The following is a 17,504-nucleotide window of genomic DNA, read 5'->3' as shown; positions in this document are numbered from 1 at the left end:
TCCCTCTAAGTTACCCCAGATTTGCACAACCATCAGCCACATTTTGTGGCTCTGAAGGACCACAGAAGCATTTGAGTTGGAAGGCACCTTCAAAGCTCATCTAGTCCAACTCCTCTGCAATAACCAGGGACATCTACAGCTAGATCAGGTTGCTCAGAGCCCCATCCAGCCTGACCTTGAATGTGTTTCGGGATAGAGCATCCACCACCTCTCTAGGCAATACTTCTGTTCCTAATTCCTTCTGAAGCAAATGTTATGAAGTGAAATATATTTATCTGCTTTCAGAAAACAGTGCACTTAATTTTCATGTAGTATCCAAATTTCAAGTGAAACACTGAGTTGATAGCAATGCCCAGAACCTCTAATTGTGACATCTTTTCACAAAATTTCCACCAACGTACAGCCTTGCTGTTCTCCTGTTTTACTTTTTGCTTCAGTACTAGGAAGACAAGGCTTATTGACTAAAATCAAGTGAGGACAGAAGGTCACAACAGTTCCGAGAAACAAAATCTGAGCAGTTTCTAATTTCTGTAACAAATTTTTTTTTTAATCTTTTTTTTTTTTTTTAATCTACGGTTTCACCTTCCATTTCACCTTCCTGATAATTCTGCACCTAAAATATCTCCAGGGAAACAGACAGAATTTGCTGAGTATTTGTGCAACAGCTGTCAGTGTTTGTCCATCTGCTTACTTGGCCAGTAAGTTCATGAGGAAATCCGGAGTAGAAGGATCTGGACTGAGTGGAGGTGACATCACGTGTGCTGCAGCATGAGCCCAGTCTTCATTCCAGTAGTTGGTACCATCGATGCCAAGACCAGCAGCAATAGGCTCCCCGTAAACCACCTTTCCTAAAAGCACGTAAAGCAATTGTATCATCACCAAGTTACACAAAAATGAATTTCTTGTATTTCCTCTGTTTCAGAAATTTTTGGTGGTAATATATTTGAATTTGAATGAATATTTCAAATTAAACATCAATACATGGAAGAGCATAGTAAACTAAGATTAACTAAGCTATAACACAGCATCTCTCTTCTGAATATTCTGCTGGTGATTTCCCAATATATTTTCTCATAAGACCATTGCTTTGGAAAGCTTTTTAATTAAGTTGTTGACAGATATATTATAATGGGTTTTACAGTGTTTTCTAGGCACTTGATTGAGATTTCAAAAGGAACGCAGTCCTGGGTTGCATTAATTATGTTCAAGATCCATATATTTCTTTCTGTTTGATGTTCTGAAATTATTGACTATGTAACAATGTAATTTAACACATACAGCAAACAGACCTTGCAAGATGTTATTTTTAACTTTCAGACTATAAATGCAGGCATGCTGACCAGGAAGAACAACAGAGCATCAGGTATAAATTTTAAAAATATAAAAACATTTCCAAATTAAAAACTATAAATACTTTAATTTTGTAAGTTATTTTCCAAACTTTATTTGTGTGTGACATAGTATTCTAGGTTTCTCATATGAGGACTGCAATCTAAACAAGCTGTTAGCCTTTGGATAGAGCTAATATAATTCAAGTATTTTTTCCTCCTAGGAAACATGGGCTTGAAACCCATTAGAAGAAGGGAGCTGAAACAAGATGTTTTCCTCCTTTAGGAGTTGATTCAGCCATGTTACTGTTCTGTGGGCATAGCAGATAATGCCACTAACCATTATAGTTTCCAAAACATCAGAGCAATCTGGAGCCTTATGCACCCACTCCTAGGCTGCTTGGTGCTTGTTAAAGGCAGCCTTTGCCAGATCCTGGCAAGAGTTTTCTGCTGCCCCTGCTCTTCACAGACAACAGTTACCTTTCTGTGGGCCTTATATTTCACTCTAGTGACTAGGGGCAATTTTTGTTAAAACTATCTCTATACTATCTCAGCAAGAGTTCAGATGGCCACTGTTCTGTTACTAGATAGTATTCTTTTTCTGGTGTTCTGCGTGTAACTGAGGCATTTATCTTTACTACTGGAAAACAACAAAGCAAACCACTGCAATTTTTTCTCCATGCATTAAGTTCGGGTATTTCTGTAAGCTGCTACGCTTGCACAAGTAGCTTCTGAGGAGCTTAGTTCTTGTCAAAATGCTTCCTACTGCAGTAGTGCCATTTCTTGACCTTTCTATGCTAGACTTGTAAAAAACGTCACATACCATTTCTGAAGTATTAAAACCTACAGTTCTACAGTTACTTCTACAAGGTTTCAAGACCTGCACTGGCATTACCATACTGTACATTTATTCCAAGACTACAATAGTATGCCATGACCTACATACTTTCTCTGAGCATAATTAATTTGCTGTATCTAACTCATCATGCTCTGACATGCTGAACTGACGTTCTGATGCCTTGGCTTGGAGCATTCTAAGCTTCCAGTCCCATTTATTTGCACCACCATAAGTTTTTTGGACTAAAAATCATGATTTAAACAGTTGTTTTTGCAAACCTTATTTTCAAAACCAAAAGCACTGAATGTGAGGCTATCCACTTAAGCAATATAGACACCCAGTGAATGAGGAGGTTTGAGCTGGATTTGTGTTTTTCTAATTCAGAGCTGCAGCAGGAGTGAGGGAGATCTTGGGCTTTCTTTGGGCAATTCTGAACACAGTATTTGAGGACAGGGTGTCACAGTACAGATATATACTCAAAAAGTCCAGCATATATACACAATGCAGGATGATGCAACAACGATGTTCACACTTGGATATCAGACAGGCAAAAAAAAGAGTAAAATTAGAATCTTAATTTTAGGAAAGCCAACTTCCAGCTCTTCAAAGAGTTATTTAACAAAACCCTCTGGAAATCTGTCCTGAAGGAAAAGGGAACAGAGCAGAGCTGGTAGATCTTTAAGGAAGCTTTCTTTAGCTCTCCATCCTGAGGCATAGGAAGTCAGGAGAGGAAAGCAAGAGACCTGCTGATCAAACTGGAGACCAAAAAGAAAATGCACAGGCAGTGGGAGCAGGGACAGGTAACCTGGGAGGAGTATAGGAACAGGGTAGGGACAGGTCAGGAAGGCCAAGGCCCAACTGGAACTGGACTTGGCAAGGGGCACAAAGAAGGATAAGAAAGGCTTCTATAGGTACATCACTCAGAAGAAAGGTATTCCTCACCCAGTGAGCAATACAGGCGGGCTAATAACAATTGACAAGGAGAAGGCTGAGATAATAACCTTTTTGCCTCAGTCTTCACTAACGACTGCTCTACATGCAATCCTCTAACAGATGGTTCAAATGGTGGGAACTGAGGCAGCCAGTTCTGCTGTAAGTAAAGAACAGGCTCCTGCTGTAAGCAAAGATCAGGTTTGCAACCACTTGAGTTTGCAACCAACTGAATGTCTATGGGTCTTGATGAGATGCACTCCACAATCCAGAGGGAATTGGCTGATGTAGCTCTCAAGCCACTCACAATGATATTTGAAAAGTCACGGTGGTCAGGTGAAGTCCCTGGTAACTGGAAACAAGGTAACGCCACATACATTTTTAATGGGTACAAGATGAGTAGAAAGGATGACTCAGGGAACTACCGACCTGTCAGTCTTATCTCAGTGCCAGGGAAGATAACGGAGCAGATCCTCCTGGAAGCTGTGATAAGGCATGCAGAAGAGAGGGATGTGATATGAGATAACCAGCATGGCTTCACCAAGTACAGGTTCTGCCTGACCAACCTTGTTACATTTTCTGATGGTGTAACTTTATCAGTGGACAAGGGAAAAACCACAGATGTAATCTATTTGGACTTCAGCAAGGTCTTTTATATGGTCCCCCATAGTTTCTTTCTCTTCAAATTGGAAAGATATGGATTTTATGGGTGGACTGTTCGATGAATGAGAAACTGGTTACAAGATCATAACCAGAGAGTGGTTGTCAATGGCTCTCTGGATGGAGATCTGTGAAGAGTGGTGTCTCCCAGGGGCAGTACTGGGACCAGTGCTCTTTAACATCTTCGTCAATGATAAGAACAGTGGGACTGAGTGCACCCTCAGCAAGTTTGTGGCTGACAGCAAGCTGTGTGGTGCAGTCACGGGATGCCATTCACAGAGACCTAGACAGGCTCAAGCAGCAGGCCCTCTTCTTCCCCTGCTCCAACATCTCCATGTCCTTCTTATGTTGGGGGCTCTGGAGCTGGACACAGTACTCCAGATGGGGTCTCACAAGAGCAGAGTAAAGAGGCAGAATCACCTCCCTCGACCTCCTGGTCACACTTCTCTTGATGCAACCCACGATACAATTGGCCCTCTGGGCTGCAAGAGCACATTGCCAGCACATGCTGAGTCTTTCATCAACTCACACCCCCAAATCCTTGTCCTCAGGGATGCTCTCAAGCCATTCTCTGCCCAACCTGTATCTGTGTGTGGAACTGCCCTGAATCAGGTGCAGGACCTTGCACTTGGCCTTGTGAGGTTGGCATAGGCCCACCACTCAAGCCTGTCCAGGTCCCTCTGGATAGCATCCCTTCCCTCTAGCGTGTCAGTTGCACTACTCAGCTTGGTGTTGTCTGCAAGCTTGCAGAGGGTGCACTGAATCCCACTGTCCACATTGTCTACAAAGATGTTAAATAACATTGGTCCCAACACCAATCCCTTCTCTTTGCAGGAAAGTTGAACTAGATGACCTCTAAGGACCCCTTCCAACCCAAAGGCTACTATGATTCTATAACAATATATTCTATATTAACCTAGTAGACTTTTGACAGAAAAATCAATGGAAAGCAGAATGTGCCTGTGTCTGTGATCTCTCCTAACTGCAACAAGATGAAGAAACTTTCATACAAAGCAAACCTGAACTAAACAACATTAGGTCATAGCTAAAAATGACAAACATAAGAACAGTAGAAAGGGAATATATGCTCACTTCCATAAATAATTTCTTACATTATTTCCATGATATCCAAATGAAATTACATCCTCAAATTCACAGCCATTTATACTGAGTTGATTCAAACTCATGTACCAGAGCTGATAACAATATTTCTGCAGCCAGAATTTGAACATCTCCCCTTGTTGCCATGAGACACAAGGAGTAGAAGCAATTTCTGCAAGTGACTTTTGAGTATGAACACTGCAGCTTCAACAGACTGTATCTGAACATTGACTGACAATTTCTTGCATTTCATTTGGACTATGACTAGTCAGACTGATGGGTGCAATAATGCAAAGATTTTGCTAAAGCAAAACCCAAATAGCAAGGGAATTCCACATTAAGGCTCTTTTAACCCAACTGGCTTCTGCCTATAGACATAAAATTGGAGTAATGCAGTAATACATTGGATCCTTCCTCTTGTTATGTCTTCCTGCATTCAATAAAAATAGCAAGCAGTGTTCTGTTGTTTGGTCTTTCTGATACTCTGAAATAGCTGGGAAATAGCTGTAGTGACTTCTTTGTTAGACATAAAACTGACTGGAAAGAGCTACATTCACATAAATTAGTTTCAAACAAAGAAGAACACACAATTGTAATTTCTTCTAACACCTTTCAGAATTCAAAAAGAGCTATAATCTTCAGAAACAACTACTAACATTTAAAGGCTTGTAAAACTGGTCCTTGTGTGTTTGCTTCAGTAAAATTTTCAGAAGCACTGAAGATAAGGTCACATGGGGCAAAGGTACTCACTTGATCAGCAAGATCTGATAGAGGTGGGAATGCAAAGCAGGGCTTAATGGCGTAGGCACATCATTGCATTAGTTAATCTATCTACAGCCTGGACCTGAGCTGTCCTGCATGAGCTATCTAAAAAGTCTGGATTTTCAACTGCATTCCTGTGCTCTGCATCAGCTTGAGAGTCTGTACACTCACAAACATGTCCTTCCTCTCAGTAAGATCTGACCTAGTCTGTAGCTGATGGTGTGAGGTATGGGATTTTTGTAAGTCTAAGCATGCTTCTTGTAATTTGAATAAGTATATATTCTTGAACAGCCCACTGAGATGACTATGTACAGTTCTCAAAAAGAGATGTGGCTTTTGACCCCCTCAAATTGAGAACCAGTGAATGACTGCTTCTGTAAATAGGTTGGTAGGAACCAAAAAAGAGTAAGATGGTAGTTTGAGCTCTTCCTCTCCAACACAGTCAAAATATGTAGAAATCTTGGATTTTCTGTTGAATTCAGCAGCACTATGGCTATTGCTGGTGTACATGAAAAACATGCTACTATAGTCTGGAGACTTCCCTTGGTAACAGATATGGCTGGAGATGAGAGCGTACAGTGGACTTCAGCATGGAGGGAAGGAGAGAGAAAAACTGCCACTCATAACATTTCCCTGAAGTTTGTTATTCTCATGTATTCGAGTATTCTTAGCATTCCTTTACAACCTGGATGGCTGGTTTTAGCCTTTAAGATTTAAGCCTTAAATCAATGGAATTATGCTTTCTTTCTTCAGAAAATTGGATCAGGCCTTCAGTTTCTAACTCTAAAAACAATGTTCATCTAAAAGATAGACAAAGATGAACTGGGCTCTTCTTATACTTTTGACCAGAAAAATCACCATCCCTTAGAATCTGAAAAGCATCCCAAAGAATCTGAAAACCACACTGATATCATGCCATCACCCAAAATATACATTTTCTCTCTGAATACGTATCTCACTGAAGATAAGTCTACCCCTTTTTCGGTTGTGTGATGGAACAGCAAAGAATGTCAGTATTCCTCCAGTGTAGGCTGAGAGGAATATGCACTCACACACAGTACTTCATGCTAAGTACTTAGTAAGAAACATGAAAAATTTCACAACTGTAAGGAGCAGAAAGCTAGTATCAAAGGATGGAGAAATCATCTTGAAAAGGTGAATAAACTGTGTTAAAGTATCTTCAATGCCTTGGAGTTTCCCTCCCTATGTATAAGAGTTTTCTCAGCTTTCATATTAGAGTGGTTTTAACTTCTCCAGGTTGAATATACTTCAAATATTTGGCTTTTTACAGAATCACAGAGTGGCTGAGGCTGGAATGAACGCTGAGAGTCATCAAGTCCCACCCCTGTTCAACCAGGGACACCCAGAGCAGGAGGCCCAGGTCCATGTCTAGGAGAAGACTCCATAGCCTCCAGGCAACCTGTGCCAGTGCTCCAGCACCCACACATCACAGCAGAGCTGCCTGGTGCACAGAAGGAGCCTCCTGTCTTCCAGTTTGTGCCCACTGCATCTTGTTTTGGTACTGCACGCCACTGAAAGGATCCTAGTTCCACCTTCACACTGCATCCTCTCTTCAGGTATTTCAGGTATTTATAGATATTGAGATCCCCATATGTATAGGTATCGATGAGATCTCAGGGAGGATCAGTTGCTCCAAGTTCAGCAGGCCCAGCTCTCTCAACTCTCTCCCCACAGAGGCGCTCCAGACCCTTCAGCACCTTGGTGGCCCTCTGGTGGACTCTCTCTCCAGTATGTCCAAATGCCTCTTATACTAAGGGGTCCAGAATTGGATTCAGTTCTCCAGATATGGTCTCGTAAGTGCCTAGCAGAGGGGAAGAATCATCACCCTCTACCTTCTGGCAATTCTTTACCAGTTTTATTTACATCATTTATACAGTGCTTCACGAATTTAAGTATTTTTGTCTGGAACTCCTCATTTTGCAAAATCACTTTTAGTTGAGGAATGAAAAATAATACTTACTGAAATTAACAACAACAGTAGATATCTAATTGCCAGAATTTACACAGACCAGTCTCTCTAAAACCTGCAGCTGTTATACCAATCTTTGTAGTACATTAGTGCTCTTCAGTAATTTCTTAATCAATGCTAGATTTCTTTCTCCTAAGATACATACTTCAATGAAAGCAGAAATTAATTATGAAAAAATGTGTTATATTGTGATGCATAAAGACAAGCATTTTGACAATTATGAACACAGGAAGCTACAAAATGCAATTTGCACAACAATAAGCATAAGTAATACCAATTTATTCTTTTTACACTCTGAAGCAGCGTACTGTGATAAAGCCATTTATCATACTGGCACTGCAGTCTATTCCTACAACATATGTCAGACAGTATTTTACAGAATTTACTGACGACATTGATTTGTACTTGATTAGTGTGTTACAAACAACACCTCTTCTCTTAGGTCTTTTACATTCACAGCCAGTGTTTTCTCTTTAATCTGAGTATTTTAACTGTTGTTACAGCTTCTTGTAGTTAACTTTGACATAAATGTCAGTGTTATGCCTATGCCTATGAATGTACAAATAACAGTACACTGATGGATAGAATTCACATCACCAGCAGCACTGTCATCTAGTGGAGAAATTTAATATAGCACAGTACAAAAAACATGCTACTAAAAATATGTTGGTAAGATTTTTTATAAACCTGAATTATAGAAAAGTCTTACTTGAAGTCATAATCAATACATATTCCACATAAACTTTCAAATTTACTTTTGCACACTGATGTCAGGCTGATTTTGGTTGTATTTTTGTCCAAGATCTCAAACTGTGCATTTTGATATTTAATAATACATGCCACTAGTGTAAAGTCTAATTCAAGAAATGAGGAAACAAATCTGTATGCATTTCACATTAGGTGAGATGAAAAGATAACAAGGACAGATAACCCATAATAATTCAGGCCCTTCAAATCATGGGCTTCAGTCTTATCCCTTCCACTGATATAATGTTCCCACAGTGCTGTGCTTCCACAGGCACTTACAGAAGAATACGTGCAATAACCTAATTCCTACGACCTGCAGGCAGCTTTTAGTCTGCCCAACAGATAGCCAAGAGCATCAGTCAGTTCTGGCAGGCCAGAACTGATTATGAACCTTGTAGTGCATGAACTAAGAAACCCTTCTCTGGAGTGAATTTAAACTTTTGGACACTGTCAACATCACCCTGACTTCTAAGTGCCCAGTAAATACATGTCCTCATCATGTAACACCACTGTCTGTACAAATATGGCATTGTCACTGTTGCACAATTTCTCACCTAAATAGCTGATATAGGCTTGAAAATTGTAGAATCCTAGAATCATTAAGTTGGAAAAACCTGCTAAGATCACCTAGCCCAATCCTCAGTCCATCACCACCATGCCCACTAAACCATGTCCCTAAGTGCTGCATCTACCCTTTTCTTGAAAATGCTCCATGGACAGTGACTCAGTGACTCCACCATTGCTCTGGGCAGCCTATTCCAATTTCTTATCACTCTTCTGAGAATAATTTTTTCCTAATGTCCAACCTGAACCTTCCCTGACACAACTTAAGCCCACTATACCTCATCCTATCACTAGTCACCTGTGAGAAGAGGTTGACCCCTGCCTTTCTACAAACTCCTTCAGGTACTCGCAGTGCAATAAAGTCTCCCCTGAGCCTCCTCTTCTCCAGACAAAACAATCCCAGTTTCCTCAGCTGTTCCTCGTAAGATCTGTGCTCCAGATCCTTCATCAGCTTCAGTGACATTCTTTGGACATACCCCATAGTCTCAATGTTTTTCCTGTAGTGATAGGCCCAAAACTGAACACAGTAAGTATTCAAGATGTGGCCTCACTAGGGCTGAGTACAGGCATGATCACCTCTCTGCTACTGCTGACTGAACTATTTCTGATACAAGCCAGGATGCCATTAGCCTTCTTGGTCACCTGGGCACATGGGTGGCTCATGTTCAGCCAGCTGCTGATTGTAACTCAATGAAGGAGAATAGCAACATATCCATTACCTCAGGCTGGTCACAGTACGCTCCCCCAATCCCTGAACCTGACCTCTATTCCCAAAAACTCTGCTCAAGTGATAACTACCAGTGGCAATTGCGATAGTTGTATCCAACTTAAGTAGATGACCAGAAATTGCAGCCATGATGGATGCAACGGTTCCATCATCTAGCTCAAAGTGGTGTCGGAAACATAACACAATATAGCAAAGGGTTGATTTGCACAGTGTACCCCCCCCACCACAGGGCTGGTCAGTGTATTGACTCAAGCCAAATTTGGAAGACACTAATATTGTTGGTATACAAACATGACTGTGAGTTAATCATCTTATCCCATAGATAGTGAGCAGCCTGTTGAGCCCTCTTGCACAGTAGCTGGCTGCAAAACAGTATCTCCCTTTGAGCAGTGACACCTCTTGAGGTTATGCTTGCAGCAGATTCCTTATGCCTGGATACCAAGAGATTCCTTGCCTCAACAGATCTTCAGTGACGTATAGCCTGTAAGCTATGTAAGCTTCACTGAGATGACTGTATCTTAAATTGACTGTGCACATAACATTCTTTAGACATAAATTAGTGACCATGTCTAGGACAATGAGGAGATTCAGTTGCATCTAAGCTCCTTACTTCTTTTTGTAACATCACATTGTTTTTAATGCAGTGCTGTTCTGGCTACCTCTTCAACTGTGAAGATGTAGCATGAAGGAGAAAAAGGCTATTCTGGGGAGAAGGGAAAGTCTCAACCTCAGTAACTGTCCTGTCACAGTTCTTAGCTCCACACACACAGTTTAAAGATCCCATTGCAAGGAGTTTACCTATGCTTTTAGGGTTAAGGCAGCCCTGCAGACTGAGACACTGATGACACTCCCTTTGATGCTATGGCCAAGCATAAAGTAATTAGGACTCTTACCTTCATTTCGTGCATTGGTTATCATCCTTGCTGAAGACTTACTCATCACATGGACTACATAAAGGGGGCAGTTTATGGTATTTGCTATGGTAATTGCTCTATGCGTAGCTTCAGCTTCCACATCTTCACTATGTGACAAAGCATGACCCTCAGGACCAGTTATCCCCATTGCCAGCAACTTCTTCGTGTTCTGGACATAAAAACATTTAAGAGTCAGTTTAAGTGAAACCATGGTATTGTGAACATACAGTCTGCCAAATGGATCCTAAACCAGACAACTGCAGTAAGTTTGCGAAGGAACAAGTTAGTTACAATACCTTCTTTCTCAGGTAATTTATTATTGTGCTACATAGGGTCAGGCATCATACACCTGACATGCAAATATTTGACCAAGAACTTCCCCTTCAACGAAGCTCAGGCTTTGCCTGATGCTTTCTTTATCAGCCAAGTATACATTGCAAGTACATGTGTTATATGGAAAGTATGACTCTAATTGTGACAGAACCATTTGCTTCCTATCTGTATTAAACCCAGTATTCCAGGTTAAAATATTTACGCCCATCACAAACATCCTTTGGGATGCAGTTCTTCAGTTCCTTGGAGTTTAAATAGGGGAAAAAAGCTTTTCTCTAGAGTGTTTAGATAACAGGACAAGTTACATTTCTGACTTCGATGGACAAAATATCAAATGCCCACCTGTGCTATTAGCTCCCCATTCTCCGCATGAACCTGAGCAATTGTTCCAAGTTCCTTACAGCAAGAGAAAGCTCCGTACAATTCATCATCACTAAGCATGTATAAATCTTTATAGGCCATAAACATCTTGAAGGAATTGACACCTTTGTCTTGAACAAGACTTTTCATTTCCTCCTTCACCTGAAAGACAGTTAGCAATTCTCACAAAACAACAATACAAAATTTTACCTGTTAACTTTACAAGGAAATTGGTATGAACCAACACGCAGGCTTTATTCACCCATCAAAAATATGTTCAGTTCAAACAGCCCAAGTTACATATGTGTTGACTCCGTTTAACTCCAGTGCAGATACTGGAAGGGATCTATTTTTTTTTTTAAGACAGTGAAGTAAAATTTTATTCTGCTGAAAACCTTATGTTGAAAATATTCTAATAACAAAATCTATGTATTCAACTTGTAACACCCATTAACTAACTTAGAATCATAGAATGGCCTGGGTTGAAAAGGACCATGAAGATCATCTAGTTTCAACCCCCTGCCATTGGGAGGGTCACCAACCACTGGAACTTGAGCTCTCCCCAGTAAAATGATGGTGACAGTACTTCTTGCATATTTGTGGTGCTATTACAGTTTCCATGGGCTTCTTTAGAAAAATTAAAGAATTATAGTTCATCTTCTCTCTAGTAATCTGCTTGGATCTGCCCAAGAAAAGTGAAAGATTAATAAAAAATCAAAGACTTCTGTGTTGAAGCATTATCTTTACTGGAATTATCAAACAAATAAATGTCTGACACAAGACCCTAATCTGGCACAAATATGGAAGAAAAAAGCTAACCACTATGGGAAGGAACTCTGCAGAATGTATAACTTTAATGAAGACTTTAAATCTTGAGGAGTGGATAGCAAATGAGAAGGGCATGGTTTATGTGTTCTGAAGGATAAAAATTAGAAGAAATACTTCATACTTCATATTTTAAAATGAAATTTGATTAATATATCCAGCTACTGATGAAAATTTTCTAAGGATCCAAAGTGGTCTTATATAATATAGGTCATGTTCAGATAGATGTCAAGCATCTGAAACATTCATTTCCTTGGTAAAGCTTTTAGGCAGTTAGTAAATTTTTATACAACAATGATGATCCTTCCATACTTAGACTCCAAAATGTTTTTCTAGGTAATCTCATGTTTCAGAAATTCTTGGCTCCAACTCTGCTTTTCTTTAAGGTGATATAAGTGCAGTTACTCAGGATCAAAATTCTTCCTTTGCAAATAAAGCTAACTGCCATATTTTTCATTCATGCCCTTATTAATACACCACCACAAATGCTACCCCAAGATTTAACAGGAACACAGATTACTGAGTGTTCAGACAGAAAAGGCAAAATTTATGCAAACACCTCCTGTCCTTCTGGCTGGTCTTGACATTGCACAGCCTGCTTCCCTTTCCCTTTCCATCAAATTCATGCTATATTACCCAAACATGTAGGTTATCTGCAGACTTTTTTTCTTTTCCCAAATACATATAAAGATGTGGACTATTCCAGTTTGTACATACAAAAACATATTAACATTCATTGTCCTCCTGAGGACTAATTCCAGGCAGGTGTGGTACAAATTCATGGAACTGAAAAATGCCTGTTCAGTGTACCTTGTCGCTCCACCAGGTAACAGCCACATGCAGTGCATAATCACAGCAAACCTTAGGGTCTGCCCAGCTTTTCCATTTATTAAAAGCTTCAATAAGAGAGCAGCCTCTCTGAGGAATGGCAAAGTCAATGATCATAGTGGTGCCTCCTGCTACAGCAGCCTGAAAACAAAAAATTAATATTTAGTAATCAGTAAGAAAAACAATACAGTGTCTCCTATGTTCTCCGATTCCTTGTGCAGTGGATGAATTCACAGAGAAAGATGAGCAGCCTCAAACCCCAGCTAACTTGAGATATGCATTCTCAGAATCTATTTGGTTGAAAAAACAAACCTGTATGACACAACACACTAAGGGATAGAGACACAGTGGAATAAATACCACAACATTTCGTTTAAAAGTTCGCTGTAAAAATCACCAAACTCTTGTCTAACTCCAAAAGGATTTTAAAAGTATTTTAAAATTTTTTGTTGTTGTTGTTACTGGAGGGGTATAATTGAGAAAAACTGCATAGCAGATTCCCAAAATTGTTTATAAGCTATCTGCTATTAAATATTTTATATATGCTAAGAAGTGTCAAAGTGCTTTTTAACTGATTCACTGGTAGTCACTGCCAGAAACCAAATCCTAGACTACTGGAAATTGCCAGTAAGGTAATTTATTTGCTGCAATTTCTGGTCTATTCCAAGCTAGCCAGAGAAATTCTCTCTATTGCTCTGAACAACATCCCTCTGCATAACAGCTACAAGCTATTCAGATCAAAGTAAACACAGTTCATGCTGTATTACTCAGTTTCTAAATAAACCCATTTCTTCTTTCTCTAAATGACGCTTGTTTGACTTTGCCTTACTGAAGCTCACAGATCCTTCTAAACAAAGTTCTAATATTTCTTTCAATCAAGAAAAAATATTTGGCTTGACCCCATGCAGGTTAAGAATTTATTATTTTTTTTAATGGGTTGTTGTGTTCTGTTCAAAGGACTGCCTTCATTTAGCAATCAGAACTGAAACTGCAAATAAGTCAGTATATTTTGCAAACAAAAAGAAGTTTGGAGAGTGACACCTTTTTGAATCAGTGATGAACACTAACTAAGGAAAAGTTGTTCAAACTATCAGTTTTTTGGTTTTTTTTTTCCCAACGAAATATCTTAGCTTCTTAATTGTTAATTGAGATTTAAAATTAAAGAATATTTGTAAGTTTGAAGGTAAAGAAATCCCACAGGTTCTACTCCAACCAAAGACTTTTTTTCCCAAAATATTTGTAAATGCCTTCTTTTATTCAACTGAATGGATAAGTCTTAGCTTATTATTACAGCAGTTGGAATGCAATTCTGCCTCTATGATTCTCCTGCCAAGATGCATGTTAGATGATGATCTTGGGTAAAGAGCTCCAAACACTTCCCACACTTTAACCTGGGTCAAGATGGTCCACAATACCTAACTTTGTGACCTCTGATCATTGGACTGCAGCTAAAGCCTCCTGCTGGCCACCAAAGTCACTGACTGGATGTCCTGTTCTGGATATGCAATCTGTGCTATTTGGACATCCTGTTCTCTAGATGCAGTTTGTGTTTTGGAGCTCCTGTGTCCGCTGCCTCCAGTACAAATAATTATTGATAAACTTAAATGCTAATTCAAATAATTCCTTTTTTTTTTTTTTTTTTTTTAACCTTTTCTAATTTGGGATTTCATAGCCTAGGCATCTACATTTGAATTAATCTGAATCTTTGGATCTCCTTAGTGTAACTGGAAACACCTTCAAAAATAAGGTCTTCAGAGAGAAATAAGGGATTGTTGCAAAAGTAGTTTAAAACCCCAAGACATTGAAGTATATATTCAAGTACTGTAAATTATACAAACTAAGTATTCCAGACATCTAATCCTGTAATGCATTCGGAAGAAACCTGCTTTGTGAGATCTGTGTTTCTATCAGTTTATCACAAAAAGTAGCACAATGACCAAAAACTGCTTGTGGAAGCCATTTCGATAACTAAAAAGTGTTTTGAGGCCCATATAATAACAGATTCCCCCATTTCTACCAGAACTTATCTGCTGTGATGGGCAAAATAATTTTCGTCAAGCTTGTGCATAATAATTACAACCTATTAAATAAGGCACCGTAATTTCCAAACACACAGAGAAGAACAGTTATTGTGCTTAAAGCTGCATGTAAAATATTTCCATTCCAAATAACAGCAGCACTGGAAACAAATGTGTCCGGAGTTGGGAGTAGTGACAGTGTTATTGAAAGAAACACAGTAGTAATTTAAAGATAACAGCTCATTTGTAGTTCTCCTGTCAATGGCATCATGGAGCAAGCAAGAAAAGAAATTTTCTGCTAAAGAAGAGGATCAAACTAAACAGGACTGCAAAGCTGAAAGGCTCTTAATAGTTGTGTGCTTACTGCATCCTACCACTTGTTAAAATGAGTTAATTTAACTTATTTCAGCTATCTTAAAGAGGCAAACTAGTATTTTTCACGTTAGAAAACATCAGTGAAATCCACTTCTTTAGAAAGGTTTCACTGTTGCTTTCCCCTTTTTGGCAAACCACAGTTAAGCCATCTCATGGACAGGATGTAGCAGGCTCTTTGAGGATGCTGCCTCACAGCCCAGCCACTTCACAGGGCAATGTCATCTCTTCTGTGGGCAAATAATTTCAACTTGTACAGCAAAGCACTAAGTAGCTTACGAATTTCAGGGAGCTCTGTATGAGTATTTTTCTCTATAAAGATGATGCATTGCTACTACTACTAACTGATAACTGCTAATGCAAGTAATACAACGAGATCAGATGAAAATCTGAAAGAACTCCAAGTACATAAATGGGAGAAAAGAGATAATTTTAAGAAAGTGCATTTGAGCTGGTATTTGAACTCTCACTGAGACAGTCTGGACAGAAGTGAATTACATGAAAAACTTGCATTCATGCTAACAGAGGAGGAAAGATCAGGTTACCACAGAAGTGCTCCCAGCACACTGGGGGAGTTGCACTGTTGCTTTAGTTAACCTTTGTTCTGAAAAGCATGAAGCCCATACTCCAAGGTGAGTTGCACTCGGCATGGCAACAGCCAGGATAGATGACCATTCTTAACACTTGCCACTGGCAGCCAGCGAAGTCTTTGAAGGAACCCAAAGAACATGCTGGCGGAATGCACCTTTGGGTATCCTGACTGCTTATTACAGTGGCTGAACCAAGAAACAGCACAAATTGCCTTTACTTAAGGAATGCTATTTTCTCTCCGTTAGCATTAATATTGCATAATCAGCAGACATGTTTCTTTCTGAGAAAGCTCAGATGCACAGAAAGAAAAGCGTATGTGCACAGTGCTCACATGCACCCACCTTTGTTCCTGTATAGAAGTCATCTTTTGATGTGGTGCCCATGAAAGGGAATTGCAAGTGCGTGTGTGTATCGATGCCCCCAGGGATCACCAGCTTGTTGGTCGCATCCAGCACGGTGAGGCCATTGGGAGGCTTGGGATTTAGGTTTGGTCCCACATCCTGCACCACTCCTTCTTCCACATACACATCAGCCTCCACAGATTGGTCATCATTCACAACTCTTCCGCCCTTGATCAGAAGCCTCTGCTTTGGCATGGGAGGCTGGAAGACAGGGAATGAAGACTTGGCTCAGAAAATTGCTTTTTGCTCAGCCTACCCTTCCTGTATTATCTGCAAATGGCCCTAAACACACACAAAGTGGGGATCTTTAAACAGGAATTGAGCCCGTGGCCTTCGGCAGCTCCACCCACAGTCTTTGGGGAAGCACCAATGACCAAGGGAGTGCAGTGATCCGAAGCACAAAGCCTGCCTCTGGCCAAGAGGCCTGCTTCTGGGCATTTCTGCTGTTTCTTCTTTACCCAGAGATAGGAACCAGGCTTTCAGGGCAGTCCAGCTGTGTTCTCATGGTGCTCACTCCAGCCCTGCCCTTTGCACTGTGCAGTTTATAATATGCTGGGCAGCTTTAGAAATCTGGCTGTTCACAGGTCTGGATGCCCAAAGCTGAGCTGCACTGCTCTGCAGTGGCACTGAGGAAGCCAAGGGTGCCACGAGCTCTCCATGACAGCAGTCGGGGAGCCTGTGGGTGCCTCGAGGGACCAAGCTTTGCACTCGCAGGTCTGCGTGCAGGGGCTGCCCAAATCCCCTCCAGGGGGCACAGGCTATGAGCGGTCTCTCTCAGCCTGCGTCCTGGAAGACACTTTGGGGAAAAGTGTGCTACCTGGGGTCCAGGTCCCTTCCCCCAGATACCACTACTCAGCGGAACAGAGCGGCCGTTGGCTAGGGCAGGGTACCCTGCGGGCTTTTCTGGGCGCTGCCGAGGCCTCCTCTCACCTCAGGCGGCGGAGGCGTCTGGCCATAGTCAAAGGACCACATGAAAACGATCTTCCGGCAGCTGTTGCCCTGCGCCATCATCGTGCCCGCTGCCCCGCCTCCTGCGCTGCGCTGCCCCCGCCCGCTGCCCCGCGCCCCCAACGCGCTCTGTTCCCGCACAACGGCCGGGGCGCCCCACCCTGCCCGGCGCGGCCCCGCGGGCGGCAGCGGCCGAGGGCGGCACCCATCGGCCTGGCCCGGCTGCGGAGAGAGCCGCGGGGACGGGAGGCGGGGGAGCTGGGGGAG

At 41.1% G+C, this 17,504-nt stretch overlaps 1 protein-coding gene across 2 annotated transcripts in view; it reads right to left on the bottom strand.

Moving 5' to 3' along the window:
- Positions 1-16,599, bottom strand: part of DPYS (dihydropyrimidinase) — a 32,578-nt gene extending 15,979 nt beyond the window's left edge. The window contains exons 1-6 of one of the 2 annotated variants that reach the window (XM_048939032.1): positions 16,230-16,599; positions 12,890-13,048; positions 11,237-11,416; positions 10,541-10,730; positions 3,526-3,579; positions 692-848 (exon numbers count right to left, since the gene is read on the bottom strand). In XM_048939032.1, the coding sequence (XP_048794989.1) occupies positions 692-848; positions 3,526-3,579; positions 10,541-10,730; positions 11,237-11,416; positions 12,890-13,048; positions 16,230-16,484 (995 nt within the window). In that variant the 5' untranslated portion in view covers positions 16,485-16,599. The remainder of the gene's footprint in view (positions 1-691; positions 849-3,525; positions 3,580-10,540; positions 10,731-11,236; positions 11,417-12,889; positions 13,049-16,229) is intronic. The other variant, XM_048939033.1, reaches the window with a different exon arrangement.
- Between the last annotated feature and the right edge of the window lie 905 nt (positions 16,600-17,504).

Source organism: Lagopus muta, chromosome 3 (assembly GCF_023343835.1).
Source record: "Lagopus muta isolate bLagMut1 chromosome 3, bLagMut1 primary, whole genome shotgun sequence".
Taxonomy (NCBI): Eukaryota; Metazoa; Chordata; class Aves; order Galliformes; family Phasianidae; genus Lagopus; species Lagopus muta.
This window is presented reverse-complemented; position numbering and strand designations above follow the sequence as displayed.